The 21,222-nt window shown below is 45.3% G+C and overlaps 1 protein-coding gene across 1 annotated transcript; it reads left to right on the top strand.

Moving 5' to 3' along the window:
* The first annotated feature begins 14 nt into the window (after positions 1–14).
* FEM1B (fem-1 homolog B) lies at positions 15–4,512 on the top strand. Its single transcript, XM_044279367.1, has 2 exons — positions 15–318; positions 2,194–4,512. Exons 1-2 carry the CDS (start codon positions 65–67, stop codon positions 3,827–3,829), a joined length of 1,890 nt encoding a protein of 629 aa, XP_044135302.1. The 5' UTR covers positions 15–64; the 3' UTR covers positions 3,830–4,512.
* Positions 4,513–21,222: the final 16,710 nt, after the last annotated feature.

Below are 21,222 nucleotides of genomic sequence, written 5' to 3'. Positions count from 1 at the left end.
TCTGTTTTCTGCAGGGCAGACCGGAAGTGAGCTCCCGCGGACTTCCTGCTGCTGCTTCCCCGGGATGGCCCTGGAGGGGCTGTCAGTGTATGTGTATAAGGCGGCGGCTGAGGGGCGCGTGCTGACGCTGGCGGCTCTGCTGCTCAACCGAACGGAATCGGAGGTCCGGAGCCTGCTCAGCTCGGTCACCCAGCATGGCGGACAGCGCTCGACTCCTCTTATTATCGCTGCTCGCAACGGGCACAGCAAGGTGGTGCGCCTCCTGCTCGAGCACTACGGGGTGGACACCCAGCAGACTGGCACCGTGCGCTTTGACGGGTGAGGATGTGATGAGGGGAGCAGGGGGCAGCTCAGTCCCGAGGTGGAGGTCACACCTGAGGGACATGCAGGCTGCTTAGAGTGTGACAGCAGTATAGAGCAGGGAGGCTGGGCGACTAGTTCTGCTGGACCTGGTCAAAATAGTTGCATACCATAGAAGTCAATGGCTGTCGTGAAGGGGGTGAGACCCTCACTGATCAGATATTAATGACCTATTCTGAGAACAGATCATCAATATCAGTAACCTGGAAACCCCCCTTTAACCCATGTGCTGAAAATCTTAAAGGGGATTTTCAGGAGCCTCGAACCCTTAGGGCTTATCCAGGAAAAGATATTTGTGACTTAGGGCCTCATGCACACGACCGTTGTTCTGGTCCGCATCCGAGCTGCAGTTTAGGCGGCTCGGGTGCGGACCCAGTCACTACAATGGAGTTGCAAAAGATGCGGACAGCACTGCGTGTGAGCTGTCAGCATCCGTTGCTCCGTTCCGTGGGCCGCAAAAAAATAGAACATCTCCTATTCTTGTCCGTTTTGCGGACAAGAATAGGCATTTCTACAATGGGCCGCCCGTTCCGTTCTGCAGATCGCGGAAGGCACACGGGCGGCTTCCGTGTTTTGCGCACCGCAAAAAACGGAACGGTCGTGTGCATGAGGCCTTATCCTCGGGATTGGTCATCAGTATCAGATCTGCGAGGGTGCGACACCTGAGACCCCCGCCGATTAGCTGCAGCCTCTTCCTAGACCAGTGACATCACTGTACATCGGTCACATGGCCTCGTTCTAGCTCAGCTCCATTCAAGTCAATGGGGCTGAGCTGCAATACCAAGCACTGCCACTAGGCTTGAGTGAACCGACCTTCGGATCATAGATCTGAAGTTGATTCGTTCAAATACTTTGATCTATGATCCGAAGGTCGGTTTGCTCAAACCTGACTGCCGCTATACAATGTACGGCGCTGTCACCAGAGCTTCGGTGAGCAAAGGGCTCCCTGAAACAGCTGATCGGCGGGGATCCCACTAATGTGATGATGATGACCTATCCTCAGGATAAAGGTTACACCGCACAGTGTTACAGCCGACAGTCAGCTGCTCTTTCACTGAAGGAGACCGCTGCATTTACATGTGTCAATTCAATATCAGGTCGGCAGGGGTCCGACACCCCGGACCGATCGGCTGTTAGAGGAGGCCGGCACTCCCTGATCTCTGCCTCCTAGGTCATGTGACATCACTGCTATGCTATGTACGACTTTGTCCTTGGAGTGCTGCCGGATGTCGGCTGCGCTCGCCAGAGCTCTGGTGAGCACAGGGCTCCCTGTAACAGCTAATCGGCGGGGGTGCTAGGACTCGGATCCCCACTAATATGATAATGATAGACTATCCTGGGTAAACCCTTTAACAGTGAAGCTGGTGCAGGGCTCATCTGAACCAAGCGCACCCTTTAGTCATTTGAGTTGGACCACCAGAGAGAGACTGTAATGCAGTTCCAGATGTCCAGCTAGCTGCTGTGTGACCGGTCTACTTCAATAGAAGTCTGTGCATCTCTAGATGATTTGCATTATCATTTTATGTCTTGAAATGGGACTCGATATCCTCCTCTTCCCTTCGGAGTCCTGTTACACGACATTATTGAGGTGAACATTGACAGTCATGGTATTCGGAATACAAGAAAGTTGTGCCATGCCTCTTGGCGCTTCATGGAAGAAGTAGTTGTAGCCATGTACGTGGAGATGTATAAGTTTCTCACCACCCAAAAAGGCCATCTTCATTGTATCCTGACTTCTAAAGCCCCCATTGAAGACCTCATAGAGGGGGATGATGTCAAATAGATGTAGGTGGTTATGATGCTCATTTCTGTTATTTCTTCTCCGTTCTCCAGATATGTGATCGATGGAGCGACCGCCCTGTGGTGTGCAGCTGGTGCCGGACATTATGAAGTGGTGAAGCTGCTCGTCGGCCACGGAGCCAATGTGAATCATACAACTGTAACCAATTCCACTCCACTAAGGGCGGCCTGCTTTGATGGGAGACTTGACATTGTCCGCTTCCTTGTGGAGAATAATGCGAACATTGGTATTGCCAACAAGTACGACAACACGTGCCTAATGATTGCTGCTTATAAGGGCCATACGGATGTCGTTCGTTACCTCCTGGGGCAGCGTGCTGATCCAAATGCCAGGGCTCATTGTGGAGCTACAGCTTTGCACTTTGCCGCTGAAGCTGGACACTTAGATATTGTGCGCGAACTGGTTACGTGGAAAGCTGCGATGGTTGTCAATGGTCACGGGATGACCCCATTAAAAGTAGCAGCTGAGAGTTGCAAGGCGGAGGTGGTGGAACTGCTTCTTGCGCACTCGGATGTTGATCTCCAAAGTAGGGTAGAAGCGCTAGAGTTGTTAGGCGCATCCTTTGCCAATGATCGTGAAAATTACAATATTACCAAGACTTATCAGTACTTGTACCTGGCCATGCTGGAACGCTTCAGAGATCCCGACAACATCCTTCACAAGGAGGTCCTTCCCCCAATTTCAGCCTATGGCATGAGAACTGAATGTCGCACTCCGCGCGAGCTGGATGCTATTCGCCATGATACAGACGCATTACACATGGAGGGCTTGATTGTGCGGGAAAGGATTCTTGGGTCTGATAATATTGATGTGTCACATCCGATAATCTACCGAGGTGCCGTGTACGCAGACAACATGGAGTTTGAGCAGTGCATTAAGCTTTGGTTACATGCGCTGCAGCTACGGCAAAAGGGAAACCGAAACACGCACAAAGACCTGTTGAGGTTTGCTCAGGTATTCTCACAAATGATCCATCTGAATGAGCCGGTGAAGGCACACGACGTGGAGAATGTCTTGCGATGCAGTGTCTTGGAGATCGAACGTGGTATGACTCGGGTTCAGAATCCACAAGAGCCTGATGCTCATTCTGCACTGGAAAACCATGAATGCAATCTGTACACTTTTCTCTACCTCGTCTGCATCTCCACCAAGACCCAGTGCTCAGAAGAGGAGCAGTCGCGCGTCAACAAACAGATCTATCGGTTGGTGCACCTAGACCCTCGCACCCGGGAAGGTTGCAGCCTCTTACATTTAGCAGTTGACTCTAGCACTCCGGTAGATGATTTCCACACTAATGACGTTTGCAGCTTCCCCAGTGCCTCTGTAGCCAAATTGCTTATAGACTGTGGTGCGAATGTCAACGCTACGGACAATGTAGGCAACACCCCGCTTCATCTGATTGTCCAATACAACCGTCCCATAAGTGACTTTCTTACGTTGCACTCCATCATTATCAGCTTGGTGGAGGCCGGTGCTCATACAGATATGACAAACAAAGAAAAGAAGACCCCGCTGGACCGGAGCACTACTGGGGTGTCTGAGATCCTTCTAAAAACACAGATGAAGCTGAGCTTGAAGTGCCTGGCTGCCCGGGCCGTGCGTCTACACAACATTAAATACCAGAACCAGATCCCACGAACACTTGAGGAGTTTGTAGAGTTTCACTAAATGCCTGGGTAGCCTAAGCCCATTTAATATGCATGTCACTGTGTCCAGGATGGGGTCCACACCATTCCCGAAGATCCATTTGCCTAATCTGACAGAGCAAGGGGCTGATCCAGTGCCAAGTCCCCTCATGTGTGTTGGTCTTCCGACATTGTACAGAAATTTAACTTGGGGGGGGGGGGGGGGGGGGAAATGAAACATTTGGAACGGGCATGTCATATTTCAGGGGACTTCTGTCCTCGCTAGATAGAGGACCCGAGATAAGGTGCTGAATTAAGTGTGTTGAGATCCTGTCTGGACAGGACATCTCATGGGGGACCAGAGCCCCCACTTTCTTTTTAATTCCATACAATGAGGCTTTGCACAATTTTACGTTGAATAGAGTAGTGAATAATTTCATGAACCGAGCAGCAGCTTTTTAATTTTGCTTTAAAAGATGTTAATGCCTTATGGGGGAGTACATTGTGACTCTTCGTGTCTCCTGGGTCTTCACATCTTGTGTGACAGATTATGTGAGGCTTTTGAGAAATGTAACATCATTGAATGTGTGCCATTTTCCAGTACTGGACGTATTCCAGGTAGCCATATGTTGAATCGATTTTTTTGCTGGCTTTTTATATGGTCAGTGTCTGGATTCTCACCTTTTCTGTCTGAAATAAAATCTCAGGCTGGTTCCTAAAAACTTGTATCTGATGTTAATCTGGAGTCTGTCATCCTCCAGCCATGTCTTGTATACAGGTGAATCAAGGCATCAGAAATCATTAAAGGTCTTCTCAGTTTGGGAAATCCTAAAGGCCCTGGCTGATGGCTCTGTGTGCAGTACTTCCACCCACTGCCTGATGGTCAGCCATGCTGTCATGAGGTGGTCACTTTCTCTTGCTGGGTAGTGAGTACACATAGGCACAGATTTACTAATGTGTCTGCACCTACAATCTATATAAATTTTTTATTTTTTTTTGGCACAGCTAGAATTTCTTAAATTTTTATGACTCTCGAAAAGAGAGGAGCCTACGAGGTCATGTGTTGAATCTCAATTCTGGAGTAAAATTCAGTCTTGGACTGTGCCATTTTATAGCTGGTATAGAGTCAAAGAAAAGTGTCTATCCCTGCCCCAGATTCATCATCCAGCCTGAGCCCCTGGGATATATCTGGTGCAGATCTAGACGGCCTCCGTCTACAGGATTAGTAAATCTGCCCAATAGTATCTAGGAGATGACCAGTGGCAGTCATTACCACCACGCAAATCACGTGGTTTCATGGGGGCCCCGTGACCGGTTCTCTGACGGGGGTCACACAGTGCCGTAACCTTGCTGTGGACAGGCAGGGAACTACCAACAGGCACCGTGATTCTCGGCTGTCATGTGACAGGACAGGCAGCCAGGAATCAATGTTCCTGACGGTGGTCTCTTTAACTGGCTGGGGGGGACCACTGTGTCGGTGCAGCACATGACTCTGTGCGCAAAGGCCTGGGAGCGGCGAAACTGTTCAATGCTGTGTGTCGGCCACTCTCAGGCCTCTTTACACGCTGCAGCCCACCAGTCAAAACGCGTGGAGTGGAAGTGTCCTGGAGGGGCGGTTAGGTGCAGGGGTTCTTGTGACGTGAGTGTCTGTGGGCTGAGACTGCGCTACAGAAAGTGCAGTGTGGATTCTGAATATGAATGGGGCAATACAATAGTGATCTGCTAGTGGTATGACGTCACATGGCCTCGCGCTACATTGGGGTACTTTAACACTAGCGTTATTCTTTTCCGGCATTGACTTCCGTCCTAGGGGCTCAATACCTGAAAAGAACTGATCAGTTTTATCCTAATGCTTCTCAAAGGAGAGCAATCAGTTCAGGATGCATCAGTTCAGTCACTGTATGGTTTTTGGACTGAGAAAATACCGCAGTATGTTGTGGTTTTATCTCCGACCAAAATTCCGGAATGCCGATGCCTGATCCAGCATTTTTTCACATTGAAATGCATTAATCCAGCGTGTTCCGGCAAAACGGATCAGTTTTTGTGGTCTGCGCATGCTCAGAAAGCAAAAAATGTGAAAAAAATAAATAAATGCCGGATCTGTTTTTCCGGATGACACCGAAGAGAGGGATCCGGCATTTGTCAGACGGATCAGGATTCTGATCCGTCTGACAAATGCTATCAGTTTGCATACGTTTTGGCAGAATCCTCTACCGCCAGTGTGAAAGTACCCTAAGTCATAATATGTGATGTAATGCTGATAAAACTGACTGTGATGTAATAGCCTGTTATTAGTAATATATGTCATGTTAGGGTATTAACCCACAGACAGCATTATATCATGGATTATTAATAGGATATAATGGCGTACAAATTATGTTTTTGATTAGGGCCCCTGGAGATAACTACTGTCTTCTGACTTGTCATGAGGCTCATCTCTAACAAGTGCCGTGACCGCTGTGGAGAGATGGGGGTACAAGTTGAGACGAGATTCCCCCTGAAATGAGGTCCATTACTTTCAGTTTCTTGTAAAACTTTCTTCTTTTTGGGATTAGATATGAGTTTTGGGGGGGAGGGGGCGAGACAAAGCTGTGACTGCCAAGAACTGCAGACATCTACCATAGATATTGTTTGTAGTGCACCTCAAGCAGTAAAGTCCGGTGCATATGATTCAAGTCTCCTTGTCTTACCAGCAGTAGCACAGTAGTGTTTTCTCCCCTGATCTTAAAGGACATCTGTCAGCAGATTTGTCCCTATGACACTGGCTGACCTGTTACATGTGCACTTGGCAGCTGGAGACATCTGTGTTGGTCCCATAACCATATGTCCCACCATTGCTGAGAAAAATGAAGTATATGCAAATGAGCTCTAGGAGCAACGGGGGCGTTACCATTACACCTAGAGGGTCTGCTTTCTCTACAACTGCTGCGCCCTCTGTAGTTGCAGTGAAAACTACTAGACAGAAGAGGAAGACGGCACTAAAGGGGTTGTCCTGGGAGATAACTACCTTTTCACAGGAGTCCACCGCCTGACTTCGCTATAGAAGGGATCATACTTGCCTGCTTCCTGACGCCTCCAGTGTGTCCATCTTCTGGGACATGATCTGCTGGCTTCAGCGGTGATGTGTCCCCTGTGGACACTAGTCATAGGCTGCAGCGGAGCAGATGATCTTGTCGGAGAGGAAGTAAACAAGCCACGGACCTGAAGATGGACACATGGAGCCAGCGGCCAGGACCGGAGCTGTGTATAGCAAGGGAGGTGGGAAGCTTTCCATAGCGGAGGCTGCAGGCACCTGTGAGAAGTTATTCCCAGACAACTCCTCCATGACAGCACTGAATATAGCGCCTCCACTTTTTACCTTTCTTTTCTTTCCATTTAGACTTGCACATGATTCTCTGCATTTCCAGGACACACATTTATAGTTTTTTTTTTTTTTTAACTTTTTCTGGGGACAAATTCCTAGATTTCTTACAGTTACTAATTGTATAAAACCTCCTGCAGACGTCCGTGGAGCACGGTCCGTGAGATACTGGACTGGCATTGCAGGAGCACATAGGGCTATAGCAACCAATGACGCCGTGCACTCCTGCAATGCCAGTCCGGTATCTCACGGACTGTGTTCCACGGACGTCTGCAGGAGGATTAACAGTGTTCTCCAGTTATTACCTTTTATAGGGCATTAAATAGGCACTTACAGGAATTTAGAAAATGTCAGGAATTTCAGAACTTGTTTTCCAATAAATATGGTTTAAGTTCTAAGTAGCCGATTACTGACATGATGGTGAGAAAAAGCCGATGTTACCATTTTACTACAGGAAATTTGCCATTTATGAAGCCGTCGGAGTGAGAACCTTTGGCTGACCCCACAGAGGAGACCAGTGTGCTGTGTCTGGGGCTTTTGTATGTTCTTACTTCACTCTATTGTGTGGTCACCACAATGTGGTTGTATTGTTTTATGTGTAGCGCTGTGTGGATGTTAGTACTGTGCTGACGTTGTTTGTACTGTACATCCATAGAGTCGCACGCCTGTGCCGGACATGTTATACGGACGGAGCAGTTCTAAGCTTCAGGGTGATATTACATCTCACAAGCAGCGGTGGGAGATCTGTGTGGCAACTTTAGTTTTTTAACCCACTGTGAGTGATATTTAAAAAACGAATCCCTAAAAATTGTATCTGCCCGTTACAACCAGATAGCGACACATCTCCTTTTTTACATTTTTTTCTAATCATTTTTTTCTTTTTACAGATTTTTAATTTTTTTATTCTATTTACTGAATGATTATGGGGGCGGCAATCTTCCCTGAGCTGTTCTTAAAGGGTTTCTATCATCAAAAAACTAGCATCAAGCTGGCTGACATTGGCGATGTGCTAATGTCAGCTGAACACAACTGTATTACTTGCACCTCCCTGCGTGCCTTGCTCCTGCTCCTAGAGGCTCCGTTCTCTCACCGCTTGACACTCCCTGGTAAACCTGATTGACATCCTTAGTCTCCACCAGCCCCACAAATCCCGCGCCTGCGTTGTCCCTTTTAGTATTCGGCGCAGTGAGTGAAGGCCATTCGCCGAATGGTCTCCTCCAGCCTCGGAACACTAAACTGGACGGCGTGGGGCTGGAGGAGACCAAGGATGTCAATCAAGTTTACTAGGGCGTGTCAAGTGGTGAGAGAACGGAGCCTCTAGGAGCAGGACCAATGCCCCCCCTGCTCCTAGAGGCTAATTTACATATTATAAAAGTAATTATTTTGCAAATAACGGCGGCACGCAGGGAGGTGTAAGTAATACAGTTGTGTTCATCGCTAATGTCAGCCAGCTTGATACAGAGTTTTTTTATATAGAAACCCTTTAACAGCATTTACGAAGCATTAAAAAATTGCTTTACGGCAGCCCCATGGGCCACAGACACAATGGTCAGCAGGGGACTTCAGACTTCTATGGGAGAGTTTTCTAGACATGTTCTGTGACCTGTGCAGAGGTCATTGTACAAGGGAAGAATAGATAAGATGTGATAATCGCCTATTGTGAATGGTGGATCCTGTCTTATCTATACACAGAGGTGACCTCATTACAGGCAGGATTAGAATGACAGATAAGCAGATAACTGCAATAAAGAGATCTGTGCAGACCAGAAGTGGGGCCAATTAGTCTTAGCGCCAGCGAGAAAACTGCAGGATTTTAAACCTCAGTTTTTTCCTGTCCTATCAGAGGAAGTCAGTCTCAGGATGTGCTGTCCTGGAGATGTATATTTATTTTATATATTTTTATTTATTTGTTACATGAAAAATAAAAAAAGTGATTTAAACGATAGGTCATTTTCTGATGACTCATCTTGCCTTTAGGGCTCATGCTCATAGCCATTGCTTGGTCGTTCCGTGCATTGGGAATCGCAATTTGCGGTCCCCAATGCATGGGAAACATCTGTGCTGATTCCGCAGACGGATCCAGACCCATTCAACTTGAATAGGTCCGTGGTCCGTCCGCGCCACAAAAAAGTAGTAAATGGGTCTGCATTCGTAATGCAGGGTGGACATGGCCGTTTCCTGCTGTTTGCGGGCTGCAATACGGGCACAGCCGGGCAACGGTCATGTGTATGAGTCATTACTTAAAGGGCTTTTCTGGGTTCTGCATATTGATGACCCAGGACTGGTGGAGATCCTTTACCCATTGGAGTGAATGAGGCAACGCTGTATTTCTAGCATAGGAAATACCTTACTGATTGTCACCATGGAAATGTGATTGTTGTCCTGACTTATTGTCTGAATAGGTTGTATTATTGTCGCCTTCTATCCGATCATTTAAAGAAACGCCATTATTTCCCCCGTTACATTCATTACATTGTAGCCTTTGATTTCTTTTTAGGTATTTTGTGCACAACTCAATCACATAAGATTAATCATTTACAAAAAAAAACCTCTGCGACTTTGCCGTACTTCATGTGATTAATCTCAAAAGATTAATCCTTCCAACTCTCGTCCTAAAAAGGGACATCCTCTTCTACTTATACCAGGATTTACTGCACTGATTGACCGGAATTAGTGACTTAAGTAACCATGATTGCCAGTCATGCATACAATAATAGAACTGGTAAATGACAAAAAAAAATTGCCTGAAATTTGCCATTGGCAAGTAAATAAAAGATGAAAAGAGATTGAGATTCCTCAGTGGTTGAACTTTTAATGGCTAACTCAGGGAATTCTGTATGGATTTCACTTTGCATTGCATTTTTTTCCTGCAGCACGTGAATGAGTGTTTTTCAGACTCCATGTATATGCATAAGGGTTGTCACTATATCAAAATTTTGATTTCAATACCATAAAAAAGTATTGCGATACTCAATACCATTTGATACTACGTGAAAAAAATAAAACGCAAAAAAATCTGTGTGCATTCCACATTTTATTATGGGATGTCCGGCCCATAATAGAGCAGTCCTATCTTATTTTTTGGGGGGGACAAGGTGACAAAAAAAAATGGTGAATCGCACGTTTGTTTTTCACCGTATAGGAGATTTTTATTTATTTTTTTGGCGATATGTAATGTTTATTTATATTTTTTAGATGTAAAATTGGGAAAGGGCGTGATTTAAACTTAATATTTTGTATTTTTGTTTTAAACTTTTTCTTTATTTTTATTTAATAACTATTTCCCCCCTTAGGGGCTAGAACCTGGGATCTTTTCATCCCTTGTCCTATTCACCCTGATAGAGCTCTATTACCCTAAGTTCACACCTGAGCGTTTTACAGCGCGTTCCTACGCGCTGTAAAACGCTCAACAAGGAGAAACCAATGCTTCCCTATGGGAATGGTTCTCACCTGGGCGTTTTACAGCGCGTACGATCGCGCTGTAAAACGCCCGACGCTCAAACAAGTTCTTGAGCTTTTTTGGGGGCGTTTTGTCGCGCGTTCCCGTACTTAGATATTCGGGAACGCGCGACAATGTGTGTTCGCCTGTCTCTGTATGTGCGATTCTAAACGCTGGTTCAATCGCGCATACAGAGCGCTCCTTTCAGGTGTGAACCCAGGGTTTGGGTGAATAGGACTTCACACTCTCCCTGCTGCGCTGAGCTCTGTGCACACAGCAGCAGGGAGGTTACCATGGCTTCAGTAGTGTCCTGGCTGCCATGGTAACCGATCGGAGACCCGCAATTACACTGCTGGGGCTCCGATCACAACTGCCACTGCACCACCAATGAAGATAACTAACCCATTAATTCAAATATAGGCGGCAGAATCACATACCTGACACCCGACCTCTATGACGAGGAGTCGCGATCCAGTCAATTAAACCCTCAGGTGTGGCACCTGAGGGGTTAATTGCCACGGATCTCAGCACCCTGTCATAGAGGTCAGGTGTGTGATTCTGCCGCTGACACCCGCTGCCTATATTTGAATTAATGGGTTATCTTCATTGGTGGCACAGTGGTCACAGCCCCTCTTCTCACTGGTGACAGCAGGGAGGGAGAGACTGCCTTCTTCTCCACTGTGCTGCTGAGAACATGGTGTACGCTGAGAGGAGCCTGCGCCATGTTCTCTGATACTACTGTGCAGTAGCGCAGTCTAGTATCGTTAAATAAATGAATGGCAAATCCAGGTATCGTATTGATTCAGGTACAAAGGTATCGATTGGGTATCAATAATTTGATACTCGGTGCAACCCTAATGTGCGTTGTGTTGTACTTTGCAGGATGTCACCCGCTATTCCCTACAAAATCTGCTGTTATAGAGTATATCCGGCACAGACGTTGTAGTGTAGTGGATGTTGCTGGTTACTGAAGTACTGCTCCCATTCATTTAAATGGAAGCATATGTAACGTATTAATGAATTTTATCTTTCTTTATGGAATATCAAGTGGATTTATGAATCAAGGAACTGTTTAATCCACTTTAGTCAGTGGAATACAGGTGTGGAATTGGCGGCTGTTGGTGCTGCGGTGTATGAGGACCACGTTTTCTATTTTTTGGATAGCATCACTTCAGCTTCCAGCTCCACCCACTACACAGTGGACAGAACTGTGGGTTTTCTGCCCTGAGCCACCCTGAAACAGCTGATCGGTCAGGGGGTGGGGTGTTTAACCCCTGCCAATCAGATATTGACTGCCTAGTCTATGGATAATCCATACCCTTTAAATTTGCTTCTCATTCCATGTTGGGCTACTTTTACATATTCGAGTTCCTTTCCAGTTTTGAGATCTGGCAGAGGATCTCAAAACCAGAGGAAAATGCTTCAGTTTGATTTTAATACAACCGTCTGAATCCATTCCGTTCGGATGTGGTTGTATTAAATGGGTTGTCTCACTTCAGCAAATGGCATTTATCATTTATCATGCCAAAACCAAGAAACAATACTCTGTCCTCCTTCTCCTTGACCTGTCCTCTGCCTTCGACACTGTTGACCACTCCCTTCTGTTGCAAACTCTCTCATGTCTTGGCATCACTGACCTGGCCCTCTCCTGGATCACGTCATGCCTCACAGACCGGACTTTTAGCGTCTCCCACTCTAGCACCACCTCCTCGTCTCATTCCCTCTCTGTTGGTGTTCTGCAAGGCTCTGTCCTAGGACCCCCGCTCTTCTCTATCTACACTTGTGGCCTGGGACAGCTCATAGAGTCCCATGGCTTTCAGTATCACTTCTACGCTGACAACACACAAATCTACCTGGTCCAGACATTACCACCTTACTATCAAGAATCCCACAATGTCTATCTTCTATATCATCCTTCTTCGCCTCTTGCTTTCTAAAACTTAACATGGATAAGACAGAATTCATAATCTTTCCCCCATCTTGTTCAACCCTCCCCAACAGACCTATCTATCATGATCAATGGCTGCACACTCTCCCCAGTCAACAAAGCCTGCTGCCTTGGAGTGACCTTGGATTCTGCCCTTTCCTTCCGACCGCACATCCAAGCCCTTTCCACACCTTCCGCCTCCAACTCAAAAACATCTCCCACATCCGCGCTTTCCTTAACTTTGAATCTGCAAAAATGCTCGTACATGCCCTCATTATCTCCCGCTTAGACTACTGCAACATTCTCCTCCGTGGCCTTCCATCTAGCACTCTCGCACCCCTCCAATCTATCCTCAACTCTGCTGCCCGACTAATCCACCTCTCACCCCATTACTCCTCTGCCTCTCCCCTCTGCCAATCCCTTCACTGGCTCCCCATTGCCCAACGAATTCACTTCAAAGTACTAACAAATACATACAAGGCCGTCCATAACCTGTCCCCTCCCTACATCTCTGAGCTACTTTCCCGATACATCCCCACACGCACTCTCCGATCCTCACAAGACCTCCTTCTCTCCTCTCCTCTCCTCTTATCACCTCTTCCCACAATCGACTCCAAGATTTCTCCCGTGCATCCCCCATACTCTGGAACTCGCTACTCCAGCATATCAGACTCTCACCTACAGTGAGATCCTTCAAAAGAAACCTGAAAACCCACCTCTTCAGACAAGCCTACAACCAGTGACCCTGCTGCCTCTATACCGCCATCACCAACTTCACCCGCACCTACTGTGTCCTTCTCCCATACCATGTAGACTGTAAGCCCTCACGGGCAGGGCCCTCTCTCCTTCTGTACCAGTTTGTAACTCATCTTGTTTATGATTAGTGCAATTGTCTGTATTATGTATGTACCCTATATCCCTTTTCATATGTAAAGTGATATGGAATGAATGGAGCTTTAATAATAAATAATAATGTAGAGAAAGTTACTACAAGCCACTTACTAATGTATTGTGATTGTCCATACTGCTTCCTTTGCTGGCTGGATTAATTTTTCCATCCCATTATACACTGCTTGTATCCATTGTTACGACCACCCTGCAATCCATCAGTGTGGCCGTGCTTGCATACTATAAAAAAAAAAAAGCACCAGCCTGTGTGCTCTCCCATGGTCCCGGCCACCAGAGAGGTCGACATTATTTCTTAGGGCTCATGTACACAACAGTATTGCTTTTTCAGTGTTTTGCGGTCCGTTTTTACAGATCCGTTCAGTTTTTTTGTTTCCGTTCCGTTTTTCCTTTCTGTTTTTCCGTATGCCGTATACAGTAATTACATAGAAAAAATTGGGCTGGGCATGACATTTTCAATAGATGGTTCAGCAAAAACGGAACTGATACGGAAGACATACGGATGCATTTTTTTTTTTTTTTGCCGACCCATTGACCCATTTGCGGACAAGAATAGGACATGTTCTATCTTTCAGCGGAACGGAAATACTGAAACGAAATGCACACGGAGACACTTTAGTATTTTTTGCTGAACCATTGAAATGAATGGTTCAGTATATGTTCCGCATACTGAACTCAAAAAAACGTCCAGTATACTGAACGCAAAATACTGTCGTGTGCATGAGCCCTTATAGTGTGCAAGCACGACCGCCACTGATGGATTATATTAACTTTCTCTACATAATAAATGCCATTTGAAGTGACAAACCCCTTTTTAAATCGAAAGTGAACACTAAGTCAATAGGCGACGGAGCTTTTTTTTTTTTCCTGTTTGAAAAAAACTGATCCGGTACTATTGACTTACATTGTTTTTAGTGCCATAACCGGACACACACACCTGCAGTTTGCAACGGTTTAGCGTCCGGTCACAAAACGCAACAAACTGGAACAGAAAGCATTCTGGTGCACTTTGTTCCAGTTTGCTCAGTTTTGTCCCCATTGATGAATGGGGACAAAATTGAAGAGCTTTCCTCTTGAGATCCTTTACCGCAGGGATGCCCAACCTGCGGCCTTCCAGCTGTTGCAAAACTACAACTCTCAGCATGCCCAGACCACCTACAGCAGGGCATGGTGGGAGTTGTAGTTTTACAACAGCTGGAGGGCTGCAGGTTGGGCATTCTTTCTTTACCAGATCTCAAAACCAGAAAGCAAATTGCATATGTGAAAGTAGCCTTAGGCCTCATGCACACAAACGTTTGTTTCCGTGTCCATTCCGTTTTTGTTTTTTTTGTGGATAGGATGCGGACCCATTGATTACAATGGGTTCGCAAAAAATGCGGATAGCATACTGTGTGCTGTCCGCATCAGTATGTCCGTTTCATTAGCCCCGCAAAAAAAAAATAGAACATGTCCTATTCTTGTCCGTTTTAGGCATTGTTACAATGGATCCGCAAAAATTTGCGGACCGCAAAACGCATACGGTCAGGTGCATGTAGCCTTAGGCAGAAGGTTACACAGTTAAGAGTTTTCCCCTTCACCTTGCAACGTTCCAACTTTTCCTTTAGGTATCAAGGACTAGAAGGTCCCTGGTTATGAAAAGGTTTGCGTTCTGCGCAGCCCCTAGCTTCAGGTGAGGTATTTTCCAGTATGCAGTCATTCTCACCTTTGTACAGAGTGCTAGCCATGTCCTCACTGAATAGTCATGGTGCTAAGCAAAAGGGCCTCCCCCTAGGGCTGGAGTGGTTCCTGCAAGCTATGGATGTTACCGCAATGTCATTAGTCTTAAGGGGCAAAAACATGGCAAGAGTTCTTCAGCATTTAACCTCTTAAAGAGGTTATCCGATATCTAAAATATCCCCCCAACGCCCTGGATCTTTGTATACATTATACTTGCCTTCACCCCGGCACCCTCATCGCTCTGGATCCCCGCACGGCCGCTGCTGCATCTCCCCGTCGCTCGGATTAAAACATCCGGCGATGGGGACGAGCCCCCTTGAGGCTGGTCACCATCGCAGCCTGCTATTGACTGCTCCCCTGTTGCCGGATGTTTTGATCCGAGCGACGGGGAGATGCGGCGGCCGTGCAGGGATCCAGAGTGACGCAGGTAATTTCTTTAAAAATCTTACTTTTATAATATGCTAATTACTTAATTACCAGCAACTTGGGCGGTTACTTGCTGGTAGCTCCCGCATCCTCGGACTATAAACACTCCCCCTCCTCCACTTGATAGACAGGGCCAGCGAGCGCTCTCCTCCTCCGGTCCTCATTCGGCTCAGGCGCTCTGAGAAGGACGCTTACTTGCCTGCTCCTTCCTCGTCAGCCTACACCCGGAAAAGGAGGAGAGCGCTCGGTGGCCCTGTCTATCAAGTGGAGGAGGGGGCGTGTTTATAGTCCGAGGATGCGGCGGCTACCAGCAAGTAACCGCCCAAGTTGCTGGTAATTAAGTAATTGGCATATTATAAAAGTAAGATTTTTAAAGAAATTACAGCACAGAGAGAGGTAAGAGTGATATATAATATATATATGGACTCAGCTGACATTAGCAAATAGCTAATGTCCGATACTGAAAATTGCTAAATGGGGGGTGACAGAAGCCCTTTAAGCAGCTGTAAAGTTTGTTTTACATTTTTAATTTTTATTTTTATTGGCGTGACTGTTTAAAGCCTAGTTTTGTGGGGGGGGTTTTGTGGTGTGTGAGTACTTTTTTTTTTTTTTTGCATCGGAAATAAAGAAAAGCAATTTTTAATATCTTGTTTTTACTGTGCGGATTTAACACTAAACTTGTTAGGTGAGTTATAAAGGTTATTTTGGTTGTGTGGATACCTAATAAGCGTAGTTCTTTTGCTTTTATGTCATGTGCGTGCAATAAAATGTATTTCTGGAAAATCTACATTTTTTTTTTTTTCTTTTTAAGCTTTTTTTTTTTTAATTACAGTTCTATTACATTTTTTTAATCCCATTAAGGAATTCCTGTCTTATAAATTATTTTATGCTTATACAGTGTTTGCGTACTTCTGTATGCTAATACACAGGCTGTGATTAGAACAATACTATTGGGGTACCTGCTTACTATGTGGACCGCTAACCACATGGACAGGCCATGTGCACTCCGCATTGAATTGTTCTGATAGATGGTGTCTAAAAATGAATGCAAACTAAAACTTGGTGCATTTTGTTTTTCAAGTAAAAATCTATTTTTCTATTTTTATTTTTTTTCCATGTAAAGGGTGTCCATAGCCTTCAATAGGCATTTACAATAGGATAGAGATGCTATGGAAAGCCATGATAATTTTTTTATATATACTCTAGAAAGTACATTGTCTGGTCACATACTCTGCATTATGTAGCTTCTCTACCAAGTTCAGTGCATTATTGGAGCTCGGCAAGGCGGAGATGTGGGCAGACATGCTATAAATGTGACTTGTAAACTATATACATAGTTACATATGCAAACGTGCAGGTAATTCCAAATGTAATAGAGAATAAAGGCATACACTGCTTTTGATATTTTAAATAGTATTTAATATTCATTTTTAAATAGCACAACATACAAAAGAACATGTGTCGTACCGCGTTCCGCATCGCCAGAACAGGTAAGCAGCAGTCATAGAAAGAGCGGCCTGATTGTCCATGCTTCATGTAGTGGCTCCACTGTATTACAACACTGACATCAGAGACTGAGACACCGGACAGCGCTCTGTCCCACTCTTCATCATGCGTTCAAGGACTGGTGACTGTCCCGTATGTCCTGCCTGGTCACAATCATGCGCCATGAAGGGGGGTTTGCAGATAACCTACAGCGACTGAGGGTAGGTGCAATCATTTTACAGGGACGGTTGGCTTTTCTGTTCTTAAAGGGAACCTGTCAAGTTGTACAGGCAGCATGCTATAGCCAAAGAAAAAACTTGTGGTCCAGCTTCCCATAAAAATTTGCAGCTTTATTAATAACAATAAAAAACTGTTATCCAAACACGAATCGCATACAAGATCCGCGATGTCTACATGTTTCGGACTCCACAATCTCGGTCTCATGACATGCAGGCAGCATGCTATAGAGCAGGAAGACCTGAGCTCATGATATATAGTTTAGTGGTTAAAGCATAATGTGCATTATTATTTTTTTTTAATTAATTTTTTTAGATCTCTGCTCCTTCTATACTCGGGAGTCCAGTGGGCGGTCCTACTGATTGACAACTCTCTCTGTGTGCAGGCTAGGCTGTAAATCACTAGATCTCTTCCCACAGAACTATATAGCAGTCTGTTTGGCTTCTGCTCTATAATATGCTGCCTACAGATTAGACACCATGGTTCCCTTTAAGGCTACTTTCACACCTGCGTTTAGGTGCGGATCCGTCTGGTATCTGCACAGACGGATCCGCACCTATAATGTAAACGCTTAGATCCGTTCAGAACGGATCCGTTTGCATTACCATGAACAAAAAAAAAATATTTTTTTTGTTCATGATAATGCAAACGGATCCGTTTTGACTTGAAAAGTCAATGGGGGACGGATCCGTTTGAAAATTGAGCCATATTGTGTCAACTTAAACGGATCCGTCCCCATTGATTTACATTGTAAATCTGGACGGATCTGTTTGCCTCCGCACGGCTAGGCGGACACCCAAACGCTGCAAGCAGCGTTCAGGTGTCCGCCAGTGGAGCGGAGGACAAACGGTGCCAGACTGATGCATTCTGAGCGGATCCGCATCCACTCAGAATGCATTAGGGCTGGACGGATCCGTTCGGGGCCGCTTGTGAGAGCCTTCAAACGGAAACTCACAAGCGGAGCCCCGAACGCTAGTGTGAAAGTAGCCTAAGGCGACCTGCACATGGGTTGGAGTTGTCAGACATAATTTCTACTTTTCTGTACCAGAATCCGCAAGGGTTTCTCCGATCTCGCCCCATCTGCATTGCAAAGAGTGAAATCCACGCACAAAATTTGCACACGCAACTCGCGCTGTGGATTTCAGAATATTATTCACTTTGCTGGTACTGTATTATGCTGCGGCTTTCCACACAAAAATCCATGCAAAATGAATACACGTAATCAACAACGTGCAGGTATCCTAAAGGGGTCCCCCCCCCCCCTCCCTTTTTAGATTTTGAAGACCTACCGTGCAGTAGTCGTGCTGGCGTACTGCAACTCGGCTCCCATTAAATGATGGCCTAATAATGCTGAACTAGCGGGTCCAATTACAGTCACTAAAAGGCCTATCAGTTGTACCCAGTTGTGGAAAACTTGTATTCAATTAGTAAAAAAGCAAAAAAATAAAATTTGGAGCATTTTTAGTTGCAGAATCCGCATGGAGATTCCACAACACATTACAGTACAATGTAAGAGAATGAGGTTTTAACAAACCCACTTATATGGTAAATTACCCACGACGAGTTCTAGACTTGGATCTGTGGATTTTGAAATGCGTGGTAAATGATGCTGAAATGCCGCTGATATTTATCCATTGGTGTCGATTTCTAGGGTGGTTGGACAGCATAGTACTGCACTGTGTATATGTGATGTGTGAACCTGGCCTTAGCGATTCAGCCGAATTGAGGGAGGAGACCTAAAGGGGGATTTAGACTCCAAGATCATCGGGAAGGAAGGTTCTTGTGAATGCTCGATCCTGACAAATCACCCGATGAAGGAGCAAAACTCTCGTTCATCCCATGAAATGATCATTGGTGCGGGCACCTATGTTATTGTTTCTGGGCAGCAGATCGTGCCCAGAAACAATGCAGCTGTATGAGGATGAGCGGTCGCAATAAGTGATCACTGCATGTTAATGCAGAGCTTCTCCACTGAACGAGCAGCCGACTGTTGGGAAGGAACGCCTCGTTCCTGACGATCTGTGCTCATCTGCCAGTGTAAATCCCCTATAACTTCCCAGCAGCCCTGAAGAAGCAAATGATTCCTCTTTCTAAGGTCTTATGCACAGGATCGTGTAATAATCCGGTACAACCTTACAGAGCTGCAATGTGATACCCATAGAACTCTATGTGGCCGCACTGTACTCTAAGGGGCCATACAAAGGCACATGGAGTACCTGTGGCTTCTCAGTACGGCGTTAGGACTCTTAATTGGAATTTAGGGGATGCAGTCATGCCCACTTATCAGCTTAAAGGGAACCTGTCATCAACTTTATGCTGACCTCACTGAGGGTAGTATAAAATAGTGACAGAAATGCTGATGTCAGCGGTGTGTCAGTCATGAGCTAAAAGTAAGTGGTTGCTGAGAACCAGGGTCATAATCATTGCAGCCCAGGCCTGGAGAGAGTCAAATCTACCTGAGAAGAGTCATGTTTATTCATGATCTCCTGCTCTCTCACCCATCTGCTGATGACTGGCAGTTCTCTCCTAGAGAGAAAGAGAGAAAACTAGGTAGAAGACTGTCAGCCATCAGCAGGTGGAATTCATGAATAACCAGGACTCTTCTCAGGTAGACTTGACTCTTTCCAGGCCTGGGCTGCAGTGATTATGACCCTGGTTCTCGGCAACCACTTACTATTAGCTCATGACTGACACACCGCTGAAATCAGCATTTCTGTCAGTACTTTATACTGCCCTCAGTGAGGTCAGCATAAAGTTGATGACTGGTTCCCTTTTAAAAAACATAATTTTGATGTCCTGTGCTAAAAATCTAAATGTTATGCCAAGTTCTTATTTTACCGGGACAAATTGTAACCGTGTATCAGACAATATGGTTTGACACGACTGGTCACTGTGCTGCGGGGGGTTGTTTTTGGTGAAAAGGGAATTTTTTTTTTTACTCTCTTTGCACTTAAAGTTTTGTAAAAATTCAGTAAACCTTATTTGTAGGGATGAGCGAATTTCATATTTTGAAGTTCGTGTTGTGGTATTTACTGAATTGCACTATGGATTTCGTTACCACGGACCATAACGCAATTCCATGACGGAATGCCTTTGAGGCAGTCCGTTATTCATTGCGTCATAATAGAAGTCTATGGGCTGCAAAACGGATCCGTCCCATTTCTGTTATGCTGGAGTCCTCTTCTGCATAACGTAAACCGGACGAATCCGTTTTGCAGCCCATAGACTTCTATTATGACAGAATGAATAACGGACTGCCTCAAAGGCATTCCGTCATGGAATTGCGTTATGGTCCATGGTAACGAAATCCATAGCGCAATTCAGTAAATACCACAACACGAACTTCAAAATATGAAATTTGCTCATTCCTAATTATTTGAAAAAAAATATCTAAATGTTACAAAATAACCAGTTTTTTCAATAATAACCAACATAATATTACCACCTGCTCAACACTACTGAAAAAAACTTTTAAAATTGACTCTATCATTTAATGCAAAATGGTGAATAAAAAGGTCAACGAATTAACCTATTCAATTGCTGTAATTGCTGAATATATGATGCAAGTAGTAGAAACTTGGGGAAAATCAAGTCTAAAATATAAAAAATGCAGACAAAATATCAGTTTATAGAGCTTAAAGGGAACCTGTCATCGGGATTTTGTGTATAGAGCTGAGGACATGGGTTGCTAGATGGCCGCTAGCACATCCGCAATACCCAGTCCCCATAGCTCTGTGTGCTTTTATGGTGTAAAAAAACCGATTTGATACATATGCAAATTGAAATAAAAGAGTCATATCTTACTTGTGTGACCAGAGTAGAGTCATATTTTCAAGCTCTGACTCATCTCAGGTTAATTTGCATTTGTATCAAATCGTTTTTTATACGCAATAAAAGCACACAGAGCTATGGGGACTGGGTATTGCGGATGAGCTAGTG

Source organism: Bufo gargarizans, chromosome 2 (assembly GCF_014858855.1).
Source record: "Bufo gargarizans isolate SCDJY-AF-19 chromosome 2, ASM1485885v1, whole genome shotgun sequence".
Lineage (NCBI taxonomy): Eukaryota > Metazoa > Chordata > Amphibia > Anura > Bufonidae > Bufo > Bufo gargarizans.
This window is presented reverse-complemented; position numbering and strand designations above follow the sequence as displayed.